Here is a 15425-nt window from a genome sequence, read left to right as displayed (position 1 = left end):
AATCTCTTTAGTGAAGCAATATTGTATAGGATTGTAGCATCATAATCCAAGCTTCCAGAAATACAATTCCAGCCACTGACACGGTTATAGCACAGCTCCAAATGTGACAATTGCATGGGACCAACAGGCTTCCCCACCCTCAGGCATACACATTGAATACGTTACTGTGACTGGATCTCAGTAGCAGTCTGTCAGTAGGTCCCGACGGACCGTTTCGGTGCCCTGCACACCTTCCTCAAAGGGACAAAGGACTGACACTGGATGCACTCTAGACACTGCTTAAATAGGGCAAAAAACCGGCAAATCACCTGTACTCACCTGCGCTCCGTCTCCTGTTCCATTCCTCCACGTGCGCGCGTCTTCCGGCTTCCAGGAGTGACGTCAGACGCCAGTCGGCGCAACCGCGCCCGGCAATGACGCGACCCCCTGGTCCCCGTCACGCAGCTTACATCGCGGGGAAGAAACAAAGGTTCCTAGGCGCAAGCCATACAAGCGTTACCATGGTTACTCTCGTGCATTACCCAACGCAATCCTTCATACCCCTGTCAAAAAAGGGGAGCGGGGCGCACCATACAAATACATCATGAACACTATATAAAGAGATTATCACACACATGACCAAACAGTACTAAATCACAAATAACGTATGCTATCAAGTATATGCAAAACCACATATGTATACAAAACATATATGCACCAAATACCTAGAAAATAAGAAATACATGAAAAAATACATAAAAATGAATGAAAAATAAATGAAAAAATTTATTTTTCATTCATTTTTATGTATTTTTTCATGTATTTCTTATTTTCTAGGTATTTGGTGCATATATGTTTTGTATACATATGTGGTTTTGCATATACTTGATAGCATACGTTATTTGTGATTTAGTACTGTTTGGTCATGTGTGTGATAATCTCTTTATATAGTGTTCATGATGTATTTGTATGGTGCGCCCCGCTCCCCTTTTTTGACAGGGGTATGAAGGATTGCGTTGGGTAATGCACGAGAGTAACCATGGTAACGCTTGTATGGCTTGCGCCTAGGAACCTTTGTTTCTTCCCCGCGATGTAAGCTGCGTGACGGGGACCAGGGGGTCGCGTCATTGCCGGGCGCGGTTGCGCCGACTGGCGTCTGACGTCACTCCTGGAAGCCGGAAGACGCGCGCACGTGGAGGAATGGAACAGGAGACGGAGCGCAGGTGAGTACAGGTGATTTGCCGGTTTTTTGCCCTATTTAAGCAGTGTCTAGAGTGCATCCAGTGTCAGTCCTTTGTCCCTTTGAGGAAGGTGTGCAGGGCACCGAAACGGTCCGTCGGGACCTACTGACAGACTGCTACTGAGATCCAGTCACAGTAACGTATTCAATGTGTATGCCTGAGGGTGGGGAAGCCTGTTGGTCCCATGCAATTGTCACATTTGGAGCTGTGCTATAACCGTGTCAGTGGCTGGAATTGTATTTCTGGAAGCTTGGATTATGATGCTACAATCCTATACAATATTGCTTCACTAAAGAGATTTTTTCAGTTCATCCTGTGGTCCAGTGCTGGTTCTTTCTTGTAATGAGGATGGCAATCATATATTCTACATGACCGGGCACGGACATTTACAGTATTTACTTCTGAAGGTGTTGTGCGAGCTATCATTTTGCTATATATATATATATATATATATATATACATACAGGGGCGTCAACAGTAGTGTAGACCCCTGGGCATAGCAATGTATTGGGGCCACTACTGATCCTCCAGCGGTAGGGGTGGCGGAAGCTTTGATGTCCCCCGGGTGGAAGGGGGTATTATATCAACTGCTCAGCATGTAGCGCCTGGATCAGTAATTTCCATTAATTACCCCTTTACTGTACAGATGGTGGGAGATGGGGTGGGAGAAGAGGGCATTGGGCTGAATGAAGGGGCCCTGACACATAACTTCCAGGGTGGTAGAGGATGTTTAATATGCAGAGGAGGGGTGTATAGTGGAGTGGGCATATTATTCATAATTTTCTGGTGGGAGACAGCTTGCTTGACTGCAGATATCTCCAGTTCCCAGAAATACATTTATTAGATTTTAATGGATTTAAAAACTAGAGAATCCCACCTACCAAATGCTAATGGGGACTAGGGGATCAGAGTTCAGGAGGCAGAGCAATCTGCCAACGAGTATATAAAACTACATACCAGGTGTGTGGAGCTGGAGCAGTAACCAGCTGCTGGAAGGCTGATATCTCTGGTTCTGGGAACAGTAGAGACCAAGCTACTAGTGTTCACCAATGGGGGAGAGTCCCAGCTTTTGGAATATACCCTCAGAGAAACTCTGATTCAGACAGAACCTGAAATATCTGACTTGGAAGAGCAATTAACAGGCTTGGATGGGGACCACTGCTTTGAAGTCAGATATCTCCGGTTCCCAAGGGCCGATTTCTAAAATTCTTGTACCCATGGAAAGAGGGGACCCTCAGCTTTCAGCCTATGGCCCTTAGACTCCTGGGGGGGGTTTCTGGGTACCCAGAAACCCCCCCTGCGTGCGCTACTGAAATGAAACACAAGATTCACGAGAACACAAGACTAAATAATGTGAGGGGATCGCTCTGTGCTGTCTCCTCTCTTCAGTTACTGCCAAGACCCAGGAGGATCAGACGCACATCGCAGCACGACCTCAGACCGTAGAGTGCTATTGTGCATGTGCACTTTTACAGAACCTCTTCAGATCCATTCTCAATAGAGAAAAGAGGGATGGCCAACAATGTGGTTGCCATCAAAGTTTTTATTGCAAAAGGACATCGATGCTTGCCAACTATACAATGAATGACTATCAATGGTTTCCCCAACAGATGGCCAGAACCTAGGGACAAGGATTTGTGGGTGTCAGGGGGTGGGACTGTGCTCCGTGTCTTGGCACCTTGGGGGGGGGGGGGGTCATTGATTATGACTCATCGATGGTCAGGGGCCATCCCTAAGAGGAAGGGTGCACTCCTTAAACAGCCCTTTTATACAGAATAGACCCTGCATATTCCACTGCCACCAATGTGTGTAAGTACATTGGTGTGCTTCCCTTTATCCATACACCCCCTGTGGTCCTGGCTGGATCTACTGCACCTATTATATACCTGCATTGTGTGCCTGTCGTACATATCAGCATTAATTGTGTGTTTCCCTGCAGTATGTTATATTTGCACAGTAAGCCAAAGGCTGCTTAAGTTGTTAGTCTTGTGGACTGACCCCCATCACACTACCTTGGCACCTTTATCAACACCTATAGTATCTGCCAATAAATATGACACAGCCTTGGGCCAGCGATGTTGTTACAATTGTTGGTGTATTAGCCTCTTTATTTTACTAGGAGCAATAGCTCTCAAATAATATGATGAAGGGCCTATTAATTGAAGAAAATACCATATGCCCCAGATATGTGGCAATAAAGGAATATATTTACCACTGTGATTCGCTATAACACAAGCTCTGGTAAGTCCCAGTGAGTATGAAGTAATCTGGCTGGGAAACTGTGCATGGGCGGCTATCTCACTATATAAAAAGTTTATCGGAGCTTGTCAAATAACTTTACCTATACAGAACTATGGGGAAAGCTGAGTAATGGTGCCCATTACGCAGATGTCTCATACCCCTTTTACAACAAAAATCCCGGATCCGACTCAGCATTTGGAACAAAGATCCAAGATTTACCCCGATTACACTGCGGTGCCTACCTGCAGTGTAAGATGGAGGCGGCGCTTGGAAATGACATCATCTCCAAGAGCCGGGACCGCGGTCATCCCGCTGGGACTGCCGATCGCCATGCTGGGGGCAGCCCAGCACTAAGGTAAGCTGCTGGGCTGCCCCCAGCCCCCATCGTCAGAGAGGTGAATTGATGCAGCACACAGGCATACATTCACCTCCTCCGCTGCCAACGCTGCTGTCGGCAGAGTACAACATACAGCAGCGGAGGCTGTGTGTGCCCCCCCCCCCCCGTCCATCCTGCGGACACTGCGGTCCGCAGATTGGACGTCCCCCATTGATGTAAACGGGAGCCGGGTCGGATGGGTAGAAGTCCCGTGTAAAGGGACACGGCGTGACCCATTTACACCGCTGCTGACCCGGGTCTGACCCGCCGATGGCATGGGTTTTTGCGGTGGTGTAAAAGAGGTATCAGTTACCTATATATATATATATATATATATATATATATATTATATATATCTTACATTTATAGTTTCATTTTGAGACAATTTTCCTTAAATAATAGAGTAGAGCAGATTTGTAATAGTTAAAGTAAATAATTAAAAATATACTTAAAAGTATACATTTCTAATAACATTGCATAATTTAGTATAACATGCATACCCCTTTACCACAAAAATGCACCCCCCCCCCCCATCTGCTTTGTTATTAAACGCGTGAGGTATAAAAGATCTACAATATTTGGGTAGTCAGTCAATAGGTCCTGTCAGGTGTCTCTGCAGACCCCACGGGCACTGGCTCCCCCAAGCCACTGCAGTGTTTGCTGCAGCATAGTTTTGCCACATTACGTCAACAAAACATTTTTCCATTTTTTGGGGGGTCAAATCTTGTGTGTTTAGTAATATGTGATTATCATTAGTAAAAACACATACCATCACGGGTTCACTTCAATCAAGGTGGCTCACTCCACTCTGCAGGAACTAATCTCAATCCTAGTCCACGTGAACAGTAAATCATGCACATGTCCAGAAAACATGCAAAAAAGACATGTGTCGACCATTGTTACTTCAAACTTTTGAACCCATTGACCTTAAGCAACGTCGACCCTTGTGTAGTGATCAACCTTATCCATGTCAACCTAGACACTATCCTCCGGATACCTAACTAAAGACCACCTCAGTGAAAATTGCCTTTGTTAGCTATTTCCTCAGGATTGCATTTGGGAATACTCACTCTATGGGCATGCACAGTGCAAAATAACATAAGACCTGTTACACAATGTGACAAAGCACTCAGTATGCACAAACCCAAATATGAAAAGTAGGGTGCATTACACACTAGTGGCCCACTATTTCGGACCCATTTCAACAGCTGTAGCTTTCACGTGTGGGAAAGAAATATTACAACATAAAACTTGTAAGTATCAGAGGAAAAAAAAACAGCATAAGAATAAGCACTGAATAGCAATAATCCTTGGTTACCATTGAACTCACCAGATCGATGTTCTTCTCTTGTAAGTGGTTTAAAATAAGAGAGGAGAGAAGAGACTGGTCCCACTGTGCACTGGGATTGTCAGGAAGGTCGCTGGAGAAAAAAAGGAATTTATTTTCAGGGTCAAGGCATCAAAATATTAAAACAATTCTTACAAAATAGCATATAGCATCTTTCTCAATAGATCGTAAACTTGCGAGCAGGGCCCTCATACCTTTGACTGTCTGTAAATACCCAGTTTGTTTCATCACTGTCTCCTTTGTAAAGTGCAACGGAATATGCTACGCTATATAAGAAACTGTTAATAAATAAATAAATATACAGTAGTTCTATGTAGTAACACAAAGTAGAAAATACATAACAATTCTACATATTATGGCTTTACTCCTTTTATTACCAAAGGTCTGTGCAGATATTGCAATGGTGGTGGTCATGAGGATCTAGGATATGGCTGGAATGGCAGCACCTTGCGGGATCACTCCTAACTGAATTATAATTTTTTTATTTTTTTTTAAGTTTAATATGGACAGTAGGGATCAGGATTGCTGTAACGTTCAGTAACATTTTATGGTATTTGAACAATTCCTAAAATATGAACTTGAGGAATACTTCAACCATTTTTTTGGGTGTGCTATGACGGGCTGACAGTCAGGATTCCGATTGTCAGCATAGCTAAATCAGAATTCTGACCACCGGTACTGAGACAGGGGGTGAGCGCAAAAAAGCCCATTGCGGGCTTGCTGTGGGAGTTGTGGACCCCCACGAGCGAGAAAAACCTGTCAGTCAGGATCCCGACTATAAGACTGCAAGAATGTAAGCTCTCACAAGCAGGGACCTCTGAACTCATGAGCTTATCCTTTCTTACTTCAGCAGTCTTCGACTGCACCAAAGCATGCTGTTTGCTGCCACTAGGATACTTATATTGCAGTATTGTCTTCAACTGTAAATTACTGTTTTTTCCTGTTTGATTATGTATACTCTGTAACTGGGCGCTGCGGAACCCTTGTGGCGCCATATAAATAAAGGATAATAATAAGAAGAAATTTGAACATTTGGGATTCCGATGTCGGTATACTGACCATCGGAACACTGACTGTCGGGCCGTTATCCAGCACCCCATTTTTTTTTAGCTCTGCCAATCTACAGTGTATGGAAACACTAAGCATCTCAATGGGGTGGGACTGTAATTGTTAGTGGTGGCAGCTTTCTCCTGTATGCCCAAATAAGTTATTCAATTGTTGTACCAGTCAGGCATCACCAGCAGCATTGTATGTACAAAGTTACCCATTTGAGCGCTCAAACAGGACTTTTTTCATCAGGCCCGTTCGTTTAGTCGGGTTATTTCCTACCCAACAGCCACAACACAAGTAAATACTTCAATACGGTCAGATTAATATATATATATATATATATATATATATATATATATATATATATATATATATATATATATATATATATATATATATATATATATATATATATATATATATATATATATATATATATATATGATAACCGGCTGTAATTGTTTTCCCCCTTCCCTGCACCTGTGTGTGCTCGCTGACCGCTATTAAATGATTTCTGCTGATGGACATTCTAACATTGTTTCTCGCTACCCCTGTGGAAGAGGCGGGGTAATTGGCGGGCTCAAATGAGCAAAGACAACCGTTTAAGCGCTCAAATAGGACTTTTCCTTTCGCAATCATTAGGTTGGTCAGATTAGCTAACCATAATCAGTGCAATAAAAAATTAAGGTACTTGTGTAGTTTCACGGCGGCAGTTATGTAGTGCTGTATTGAGAATACCAATACAGCACTATGCTGCCTACGTAAACTACGTAAGTGCTTCTGGAGCCCTGAAACTACACAATGGTTAATTATCCCCACTATCCACGTCGGCGTGGAGTTGATTTTATAAAGTGTGGCGAGCCACCGAGCCCAAAGCGCGGTGAGAGCAGGGAGCCCCGCGAGGGGACACGAATACGCGTCCCCTCGCTGCGCTCGCCACACTTTATAATATCAACTCCACGCCGACGTGGATACTGGGGGTATGACGTGAATAGTGGGGATATGACGTGGATAGTGGGGGAAATGTGTGTGTTGTGCTTTATACTAACCCTCATCTGGCCCGGCCACCGCATCCATCAAGATCCCCGCTGACTCCCCGCGATCCACCGTTCGCGGCAGCGTTCAGTCACCCTCCTCCGGCAGTCACTCCCCGGCGCCAGCGTTATGTCCCCCTCCTCCGGCACTCGCAGCGGACAATGTACGCAATTAGCGTAGTGCCGCTGGGGGAGCAGGGAAACCATATGATGCCCCCCAGCAGCAATACGCTGAATTACGTACATTGTACATTACGTACATTGCAGCCGCCGGGGAGTGATCGTCGCCCGCGGGGATCGCTGCCCGGAGGACGGTAAGTATAAAAACAAAGCACCCTGCTCCCAGTGTAGTTTCACGGCGCCGGCTACACTGACAACGTAGCTTAGGCTACGTTGAAAACGTAGCGTAGCCGTGCGCGTGAAACTACACAAGTACCAAAATTAATATCGCCCTATCTCCTGTTACTTTGGATGTTAGATCAGGCACATTCTAACAATTGAATACTGCCCAAAGTGTTGATCGGGTGATTCACATTACCAGGTCATTAATATAACTTATATTGCAATTATAACTCTTATTAATTATTTATTAATAGTTTTTGATATAGCCCATTGCGCTTTATTATTATGTATCCTATCCAAAACTATTCTAGCCATTATAGAAAATATGAATTACAGTCCTACAAGAAAGCTCAAACCTCCTACAATGAAAACTCTAACCTTTTGTGACACAAAAAAACACGTTATGCAAAGAAAACAAATCTAGTTTGTGATCCCTATGGGCAGATGTACAGGTGTACCTAAAAAAGTGACCATAGTGTATATAGGGCCTTATTCAGATCTGAGCTCAGTACAAATTTGTTCTCAAAATGGGCAAAACCATGTGCACTGCAGGTGGGGAAGATGTAGAATGTATAGAGAGAGTTATGCCTGGTACACACCAGGACGACTAGGGCCCGATCCCATCAATCTAGATCCAATTCCGACCAATTGGATGTAGATTGTGTGGTGATTGGGCCCTTTTCTGTCCTGGTGTGGACCGATACCGATCCGATGCGCGGTCCCGCAGGTCAGTCGGTCGGTCGTTATTCAGATCTTACCTGCACCAGGTAGGATCTGAAGAACGACCATACAGCCGAGTGCGGGTCGCCATCGGATCGGACCCACTCACGGTGCACATTGTGAGCGGGTCGTGCCCCCCCCCGCATCATCGTGAACGGGTCAGAAGAAACACTGACGACCCACTCACAATGTGCATCGTGAGCGGGTCGTCGTGGTGTGTACCCCACATTAGATTTGTGTGTTATTTTGTTTCTGTGCAGAGTAAATACTGGCTGCGTTATTTTTACACTGCAATTTAGATTTCAGTTTCAGCACACCCCACCCAAATTTAACTCTCTTTGCACAGGTTACATCTGCCCCACCTGCAGTGCACATGGTTTTGCCCATTTTCCAAACAAATTTGTACTGAGCTCAAATCTGAATAAGGCCCATAGTGTATATCATAGGGGTTGCTTATTTAATTATAACAATAAAATGTGTCACTTTGACAGATAGAAGATTCAAACCCTTTCACATCGCAACTAATTACCGGGTACATGCAGTTTTGACCTGGTAATTAGTGCGATGTGAAAGGAGTTACCGTGTCCGTAAAACGGGTAGCAATGGGGCAATTTGAACCGGTAAGGAAGCAGAGTTCTTACCGGTTCGTAGCCGTGTTTCTTGGTGGTGTGAATGGGTTAAACGGGTCGAACGACCCGTTTCCTGTTCACTCTATGGAGGAGGCAGCGCTAAGCGCTGCCTCCTCCCCCGCCGTGCCCCGATGATGTCAGCGAACCGGCATTATTGCCGGTTGGCTGTGGGGATGTGAACATCCCAAAATGAAGGTTCGTGCCGGGACTGACCCGTTTCACAGTCCCGGTGCGAACCTTCATTTTGCAGTGTGAAAGCAGCAATAGACACACTCTGCTTTGTTGGTGCTTGGGTTGTGAATATCTAAATGTTTAAAATAATGAAAGTGCTACAAAACAAACCGTGGCTTGATGATGCCAGGCCTGCATGTTTGGGTTCCTTAGTGAAGAACAAAAAAATAAAGATTTATTTTGGGGAAAAAACCCAAAAGAGCGAGAAAAACATAATGGGAACAAAATGGGATCAGAAAGGATACATTTATATTATATGTGACAAGTTGCATAAAGGCTTGGGGGTCTCTGCCTGTGTCTGCAGGGCTAGTTCCATCTCCATGGTGGAGACATATACAGAGACAGATAAAGGTCACCTCAGTTCACTGGAACCCTACAGCTGAAAAAAAACTAAATTAATGCTATTCACCTTTAACCCTTCATAGACAGGGGTCAGATCCTTTCTATAAACCTCTGCAGATTAGAAGGAGACTTTAACTCACTCTCCACATAATTCACATACATGTTTTTCATAGCAAACTTTTTTTTTAATGTAACAGATATATGGACATTATTTAATTGTGACCCAACCTTTGTGGCAAAAGGTTTATTGCTATTTACAAGTCCTTTTCATTGGCGCACACAGGGCTGTAGGTTTGTGTAAGAATGTAACGCACAAGGGACTAATTCAAATGCAGTAGCAAAGCAGCTATTGTGTGCAAATTGGCCACTGTTTGATGGTGGTTGCAACACGGGATCAGTTGCAAAGTGAGTGACAGGTAGACAGCATTTTGGGGTGGGCAGATAAATGCAGGTGTGTCATGGCTGTTGAATTCTGGGTGTGTATAAACCTGCATCTGGGATCTCACAGGCTAATGGAGAGCAGCTCAGCCTGCGCTTCTCATAATTTGCAACATCAACTGATGGCACCGATTTTTCTGCATTTGTACACCGTCAGATGGAAATAAAGAGACAGCAGTGGGCATCCCTATGCTCAGGATAGCTTCTGCCCATAAATTCGCAATTGCGAATGGTGAAAGATTGCAATAGCAGTCACATCAGCGACCACATCTGAATTACGCCCAATGTCATCTGGTAGGACTTAAAGGTAATAAAATATCTGCAATTTGTAAAACATGGTGGATGACAAGGCGTTGTTGTGGGGAAAAGGTGTGTGCTTGTGTATTATCACTGCATATGATCTGGAGCTGAGCAATTGCCAGTAGGGGAAATGCACTGTCCTGTAACTGGAGTTTGCACATAGGCAATGTTCAGTGAGGACAGTCCACCTACATTACAGGCTATACAGATGTATGCACGTCTGGTTATGGAATTGGTACATCTGTCAGACCAGACTTAGGTCTACAGTCATTAGGTCGACCCCGGAAGATCGACCGGCCCCAAGGTCGACAGGGTTAAAGGTCTACATGGGTCAAGGTCGACATGGGCCAAGGTCGACATGGGTTTAGGTCGACAGTCATTAGGTCGACATGAGTTTTTCACAGTTTTTTTTACCCGAATGTCGACACAGTTGGAGTTAAACCGCAGCCGCTCGCTATGCTTCGGGCACAGTGCCTCGCTACACTCGGCACACTATTTTACTCTCCCACCACGCCCTAGTGGATGGTAGGGCATGAAATACCACTTTCAGCAGCGCCTGGGTAGGGTGAAGTAATTGCAACTATATAATTAGGTACAGAGGTGATAAATGATGCAAAGAATACTTCCTTTAAGAAAAGTGTAGTATCATCAGGTCCTCATTTCCAATCAGATTCAAGGCAAACCGATCTAACATATGAGGAGAAAAAAGGCTTGTAATGGTGAAGCCAGTTTTTATTATACATACAAACACATAACACACACAATGTAATTTAAAACAAAGTTTTCCAAATAGCAGGGTGCAAAAGGTACTAATTACCAAGAGGTGTATCAGAACTGGTGGTTAGTCAGTTCGCAAGCATGAAGTCAATCAATATTCACCAGTCCGGTGCCCAGGTAACAGGTCTGGGAGCAATTGAGAGAAAAGTCCTTAAGTCCACCCTGGTCTGGAAGTCCTGCACAAAGTGCCACCAATCTCTGCCAACGCGTTTCGACCCTACAGAGCGTGGGTCTTTCTCAAGGCTGTATGGGTGGCATACCCTGTATCCTATATATATAGTGCGTCCTGCAGGTGTAGCAATCAGCGGTAATGAGCGCTCACCTCCTTCCTCCGCTCGTACCGCTGATTACTTCCGTGTTCGGCAGTCCCGCGACGTCATATCCGGCATGTGGAACGCTTTTTGCGGTCCAAAGCGAAATTCCGTTTTCCTGTGTTCCGTAACCACGGAGATGTCATCTAACTGTGTGGATAATATCGGGACTCCTGCCCCTTATATTGTAGTCTCCTCTTAAGTCTAGTAAGAGGATTTATGGGCATAATGTAGGTTTCCCAACAGTGATAATTTAGATCTATAAAAGATAATACAGGAAGTGTGTAAACTTCAATATATAACAAAATTCATACACGGATACATAGAATGGCAATCAAAACATCATAACCTATCGATCCGGTATCATAAAAAGCACAATATACAATAACTTATAAAATCAATATTACTAAGAACGTGGGTCAAAGGACAGAATAATTTATTTTCCATAATTTCTATAATCATTTCCATAATTTACATAAAAAATCTCATAAAAAAACATTTTATTTCAAAATCGGCGTTTAACCCGCCAGGTTTAAGGGTGCCAAAATCATAAATACTACGCATCTCTGCTCTGACCAGCAGAGTGTTCAAATTGCGTTGTCTAAAATTGGGTTTCACGTTTTTGATAGCTAAAAATTTAATAATACAACTGGTGGAATTATTATGAACTTCTTTAAAGTGTTGTGGAAGTGCATGTGTGGGGAGTCCTTTCTTTATATTCCGAAGGTGCTCCCCTATCCTGACCTTTAGCGGTCGTGAAGTATGACCAATGTATACAAGATTGCAGCTGCATTCTATCATGTAAACCCCGTTCTTAGTATTACATGTTAAAAAGTCTTTTATTAAAAATTTCACACCATTGATTGTTATTTCCTCAATTTTTTTAGTTCCATTGCTTTTAACCTCCCTACAACCAAAGCACGATCCACATCTGTGGAAGCCTTTGGTGAGGACATGTCCCTGTTTCTCTTTCGGGGGTAGAGCACTATTAAACAATTTATTTCTGAAAGGATGGAATTTAGTGTGGCGCTCCTACAATTCTGCTGCCTGTTTTTCCAAACCCGTGGATCAATCCCTATTGATCCAGAAAATGTATAGGACAAAAAGGGGGAAGGGGTTCTGGAAAGGTTGGCGCTGAATAAAAGTATATCTGTACTTATCTTTTGCGTGGAGATTCTTCTAATTGGTGGTGTTTTCACTTGAGGGTTCGTCTCCAGAGCAATAGAGATATGAAAAGATAAGATTTGAGAAATAGAACGGTATAATGGTCTATTTTTTCACTGAGGGATTAATCAAAGAAAATGTCCAGTGTCAGCAAGGGGGCGTACCTTACTTACACTGGAAAAATGTAAATTACACATATAATGGTATCTTTTTTAGATGATGAGGGCGTACCCGTACTCACGGCGTGTTAGGTGTCGACAATCCTCAAAAGGTTTCTTTTGGATATCCTTGTTCAAAGAAAAGTGTGCAGTTCTTTTATCATAAAAAGAATTTATTTGTATAAAAACACACAAAAGTTTTTTTAAAAAAAATTAATATTAAAAAAGTGTGTCTTTCACTCCTGTAGTGCAATGAGGGAGGTAAGGAGACGGGGTCCTGATCCGCGGGGTAGTACCGGTATACACCCAGATGTAAAATAGTGGGATCTTACCTTATCTCCAACCATCACCTCAAACACTTTTCAGATAGAAAGGCACCTTCCTCCTGCCAACGCGTTTCGAGCAATGGCTCTTTATCAAGGCATGAGGGTAATGCTGGCTGAATTCATATTTATAGGATATCCAAAAGATGGCTGAACTTCCTGTTCCTGTGTATTAATTTACTCTCCTTTACATCATTTTCTTATTTGTAATACAATATCTCTTTAAATTTAGTTTTATACATTCACTATTATCAATCAATATAAGAAACGAGTAATGCAATAAGTCCTTTAGTTTCAAAACTGCGTCTTTTTCCCGCCAAAAAGACGGGTATCGTGGGGTTATCTGGGTAATGTAGTTCCCCCGGGCAATGCTTTGTATAGCGTTTTCCTCATTTACCACATGTATATTGAAGTTTCTGGGGTTTGTAGTTTTATTCAACAACTCCGTGACCGGAAGTATGGATGTGTGTCATTTACTGTGGTATTATGGGGATTGTAGTTGTCTGATGCCGTTTTTCTTCCTGTATTTGACGGAAGTTCCGCCGGACGTATGTCATTCTGCGGCATTGTGGGGATTGTAGTTTTATCCATTCCGTTTTTCTTCCTGTGTTTGACGGAAGTTCTGCCGGACGTGTGTCATTCTGCGGCATTGTGGGGATTGTGGTTTTATCCATCCCAGCTTTGTATACTATTACTATGTCCTCGTAGTTCCGTCTGTTATACCCGGAAGTTTGCATTCGACTCCATGCAAAGTGACGCTGGGAGTTGTAGTTTAATTAGTGGTGTTAATCCTGTGCATATTTTCCAGAGTTTACAGATCTTGTGCGCTTTAGTTTATATTACATGGTTCGTGCTATATATACTTAGGATAGATGACTTTTGGTTATATTTATATTAGATTAGATTATTGTTCTGGATTTTCTTGCTGGGTACATCTTCAAACAGTTGCTATAGCAACTTTGTGTATATATTTTAATATGTTCTCTGAAAAACAGAATTGTAATAAAACTCAATAAATGATTATATATATTATGCAGCAAAATTATATTTAATAAAACTACATCAACTACAAAAACCATTTTAACTCAAAGTCATTATTAAGGCCAGATGGCTTTAGGGTTTTTAGATCAAAAATAAGTTTCATTTCTGACTTGGCTAGATTTGACTCTATGTTCTTATCTCTCCAGTTATTTTTTATATGTCTCAGACCTATAAATTTCTTAATATGTTCTGGGCCACAATTGTGGGCCAGTCTGAAATGATTGGACAAATGATGTGTTTGTAGTCCTTTGCGGATATTTCGCAAATGTTCTGACAGCCTTATTTTTAAAGCCCTTGTAGTTCGGCCGATGTAACATAGTCCACAAGAGCACTCTATCAAATAAATTACGTTTTGTGTGTCACATGTGATAAAGTCTTTGATTTTGAACTTGATGTTGTTCACTGTGACTTCAGTATGTTTGGAAGTTGGGTCTTTTATATTTCTGCAGCCTAAACACATGCCGCATCTATAGAAACCCTTAGATCTATTGAGGTTCCTAGTGGGTATTGGAAGTGTACTGCGGACTAGATGACTTTTGAGATTTTTTGATTTTCTGTAAATAAAGGATGGTTTCTTGGGGATAATTTCTTTAAGTACAGGATCCCTAGTTAGTAAATGCCAATTTTTTGATATTATCCTTTCTATTTGTTTAAACTGGGTGTCATATCCTGTGATCAACGACCATTTTGTTTTATCATTGTTGTGTTGTAGTTTTTTCTTGTCTTTGTTTTCCCCTTTTAGAAGATCTTCTCTATTTTTTTCTATTACTTCCTCCATGATGGGAATGAGATTTTCGTTTTTGTATCCTTTTTCTATAAAGTTTTTCTTCATTTCTACCATCTGTTGTCTGCAGACTTGTTGATCGCTGCAGTTCCTTTTCACCCTAAGGAATTGTCCCTTTGGCACACCTTTTAACCATATTGCATGGTGTTGACTATCCGTGGAGATGTAGGTGTTAGTATCCGTGGGTTTTTGATAAATTTTCGTATTAATTTGGTCGTTATGAATATAGATATTTAGATCTAAAAAGTTGATCTCCACTTTACTGACTGTTGCTGTTAATCTGATATTGAAATCATTATTATTGATGGTATCTAGAAATTCCATTAAGTCAGTTTCGTTCCCTTCCCATAGAATCAATATATCGTCAATATACCTATACCATTTTTTTATCTTCTCGCCCCAAGCTACGTTCTGGTAAATGTGTGTTTCTTCCCAGTAATTCATAAAAAGATTGGCGTAGCTTGGGGCGAATTTTGTGCCCATTGCTGTGCCAGATCGCTGCAAGAAAAAATCACCATTGAAGAAGAAAAAATTGTTCTCTAAAATAAACTTTACTGCATCCAGAGTGAATTCTTTTCTTTCCATAGTGAGGTCTG

The 15425-nt window shown here is 42.5% G+C and overlaps 1 protein-coding gene across 1 annotated transcript in view; it reads right to left on the bottom strand.

The window, feature by feature from the left end:
• PIGL (phosphatidylinositol glycan anchor biosynthesis class L) overlaps window positions 1-15425 on the bottom strand; it is a 164983-nt gene that overhangs the window by 72803 nt on the left and 76755 nt on the right. The window contains exon 3 of the mRNA XM_083172399.1: window positions 5168-5258. Within this exon, the coding sequence (XP_083028525.1) occupies window positions 5168-5258 (91 nt within the window). The remainder of the gene's footprint in view (window positions 1-5167; window positions 5259-15425) is intronic.

The sequence above is a fragment of the Crinia signifera genome, chromosome 2 (genome assembly GCF_055691185.1).
Source record: "Crinia signifera chromosome 2, ASM5569118v1, whole genome shotgun sequence".
In the NCBI taxonomy this organism is placed as follows: Eukaryota; Metazoa; Chordata; class Amphibia; order Anura; family Myobatrachidae; genus Crinia; species Crinia signifera.
This window is presented reverse-complemented; position numbering and strand designations above follow the sequence as displayed.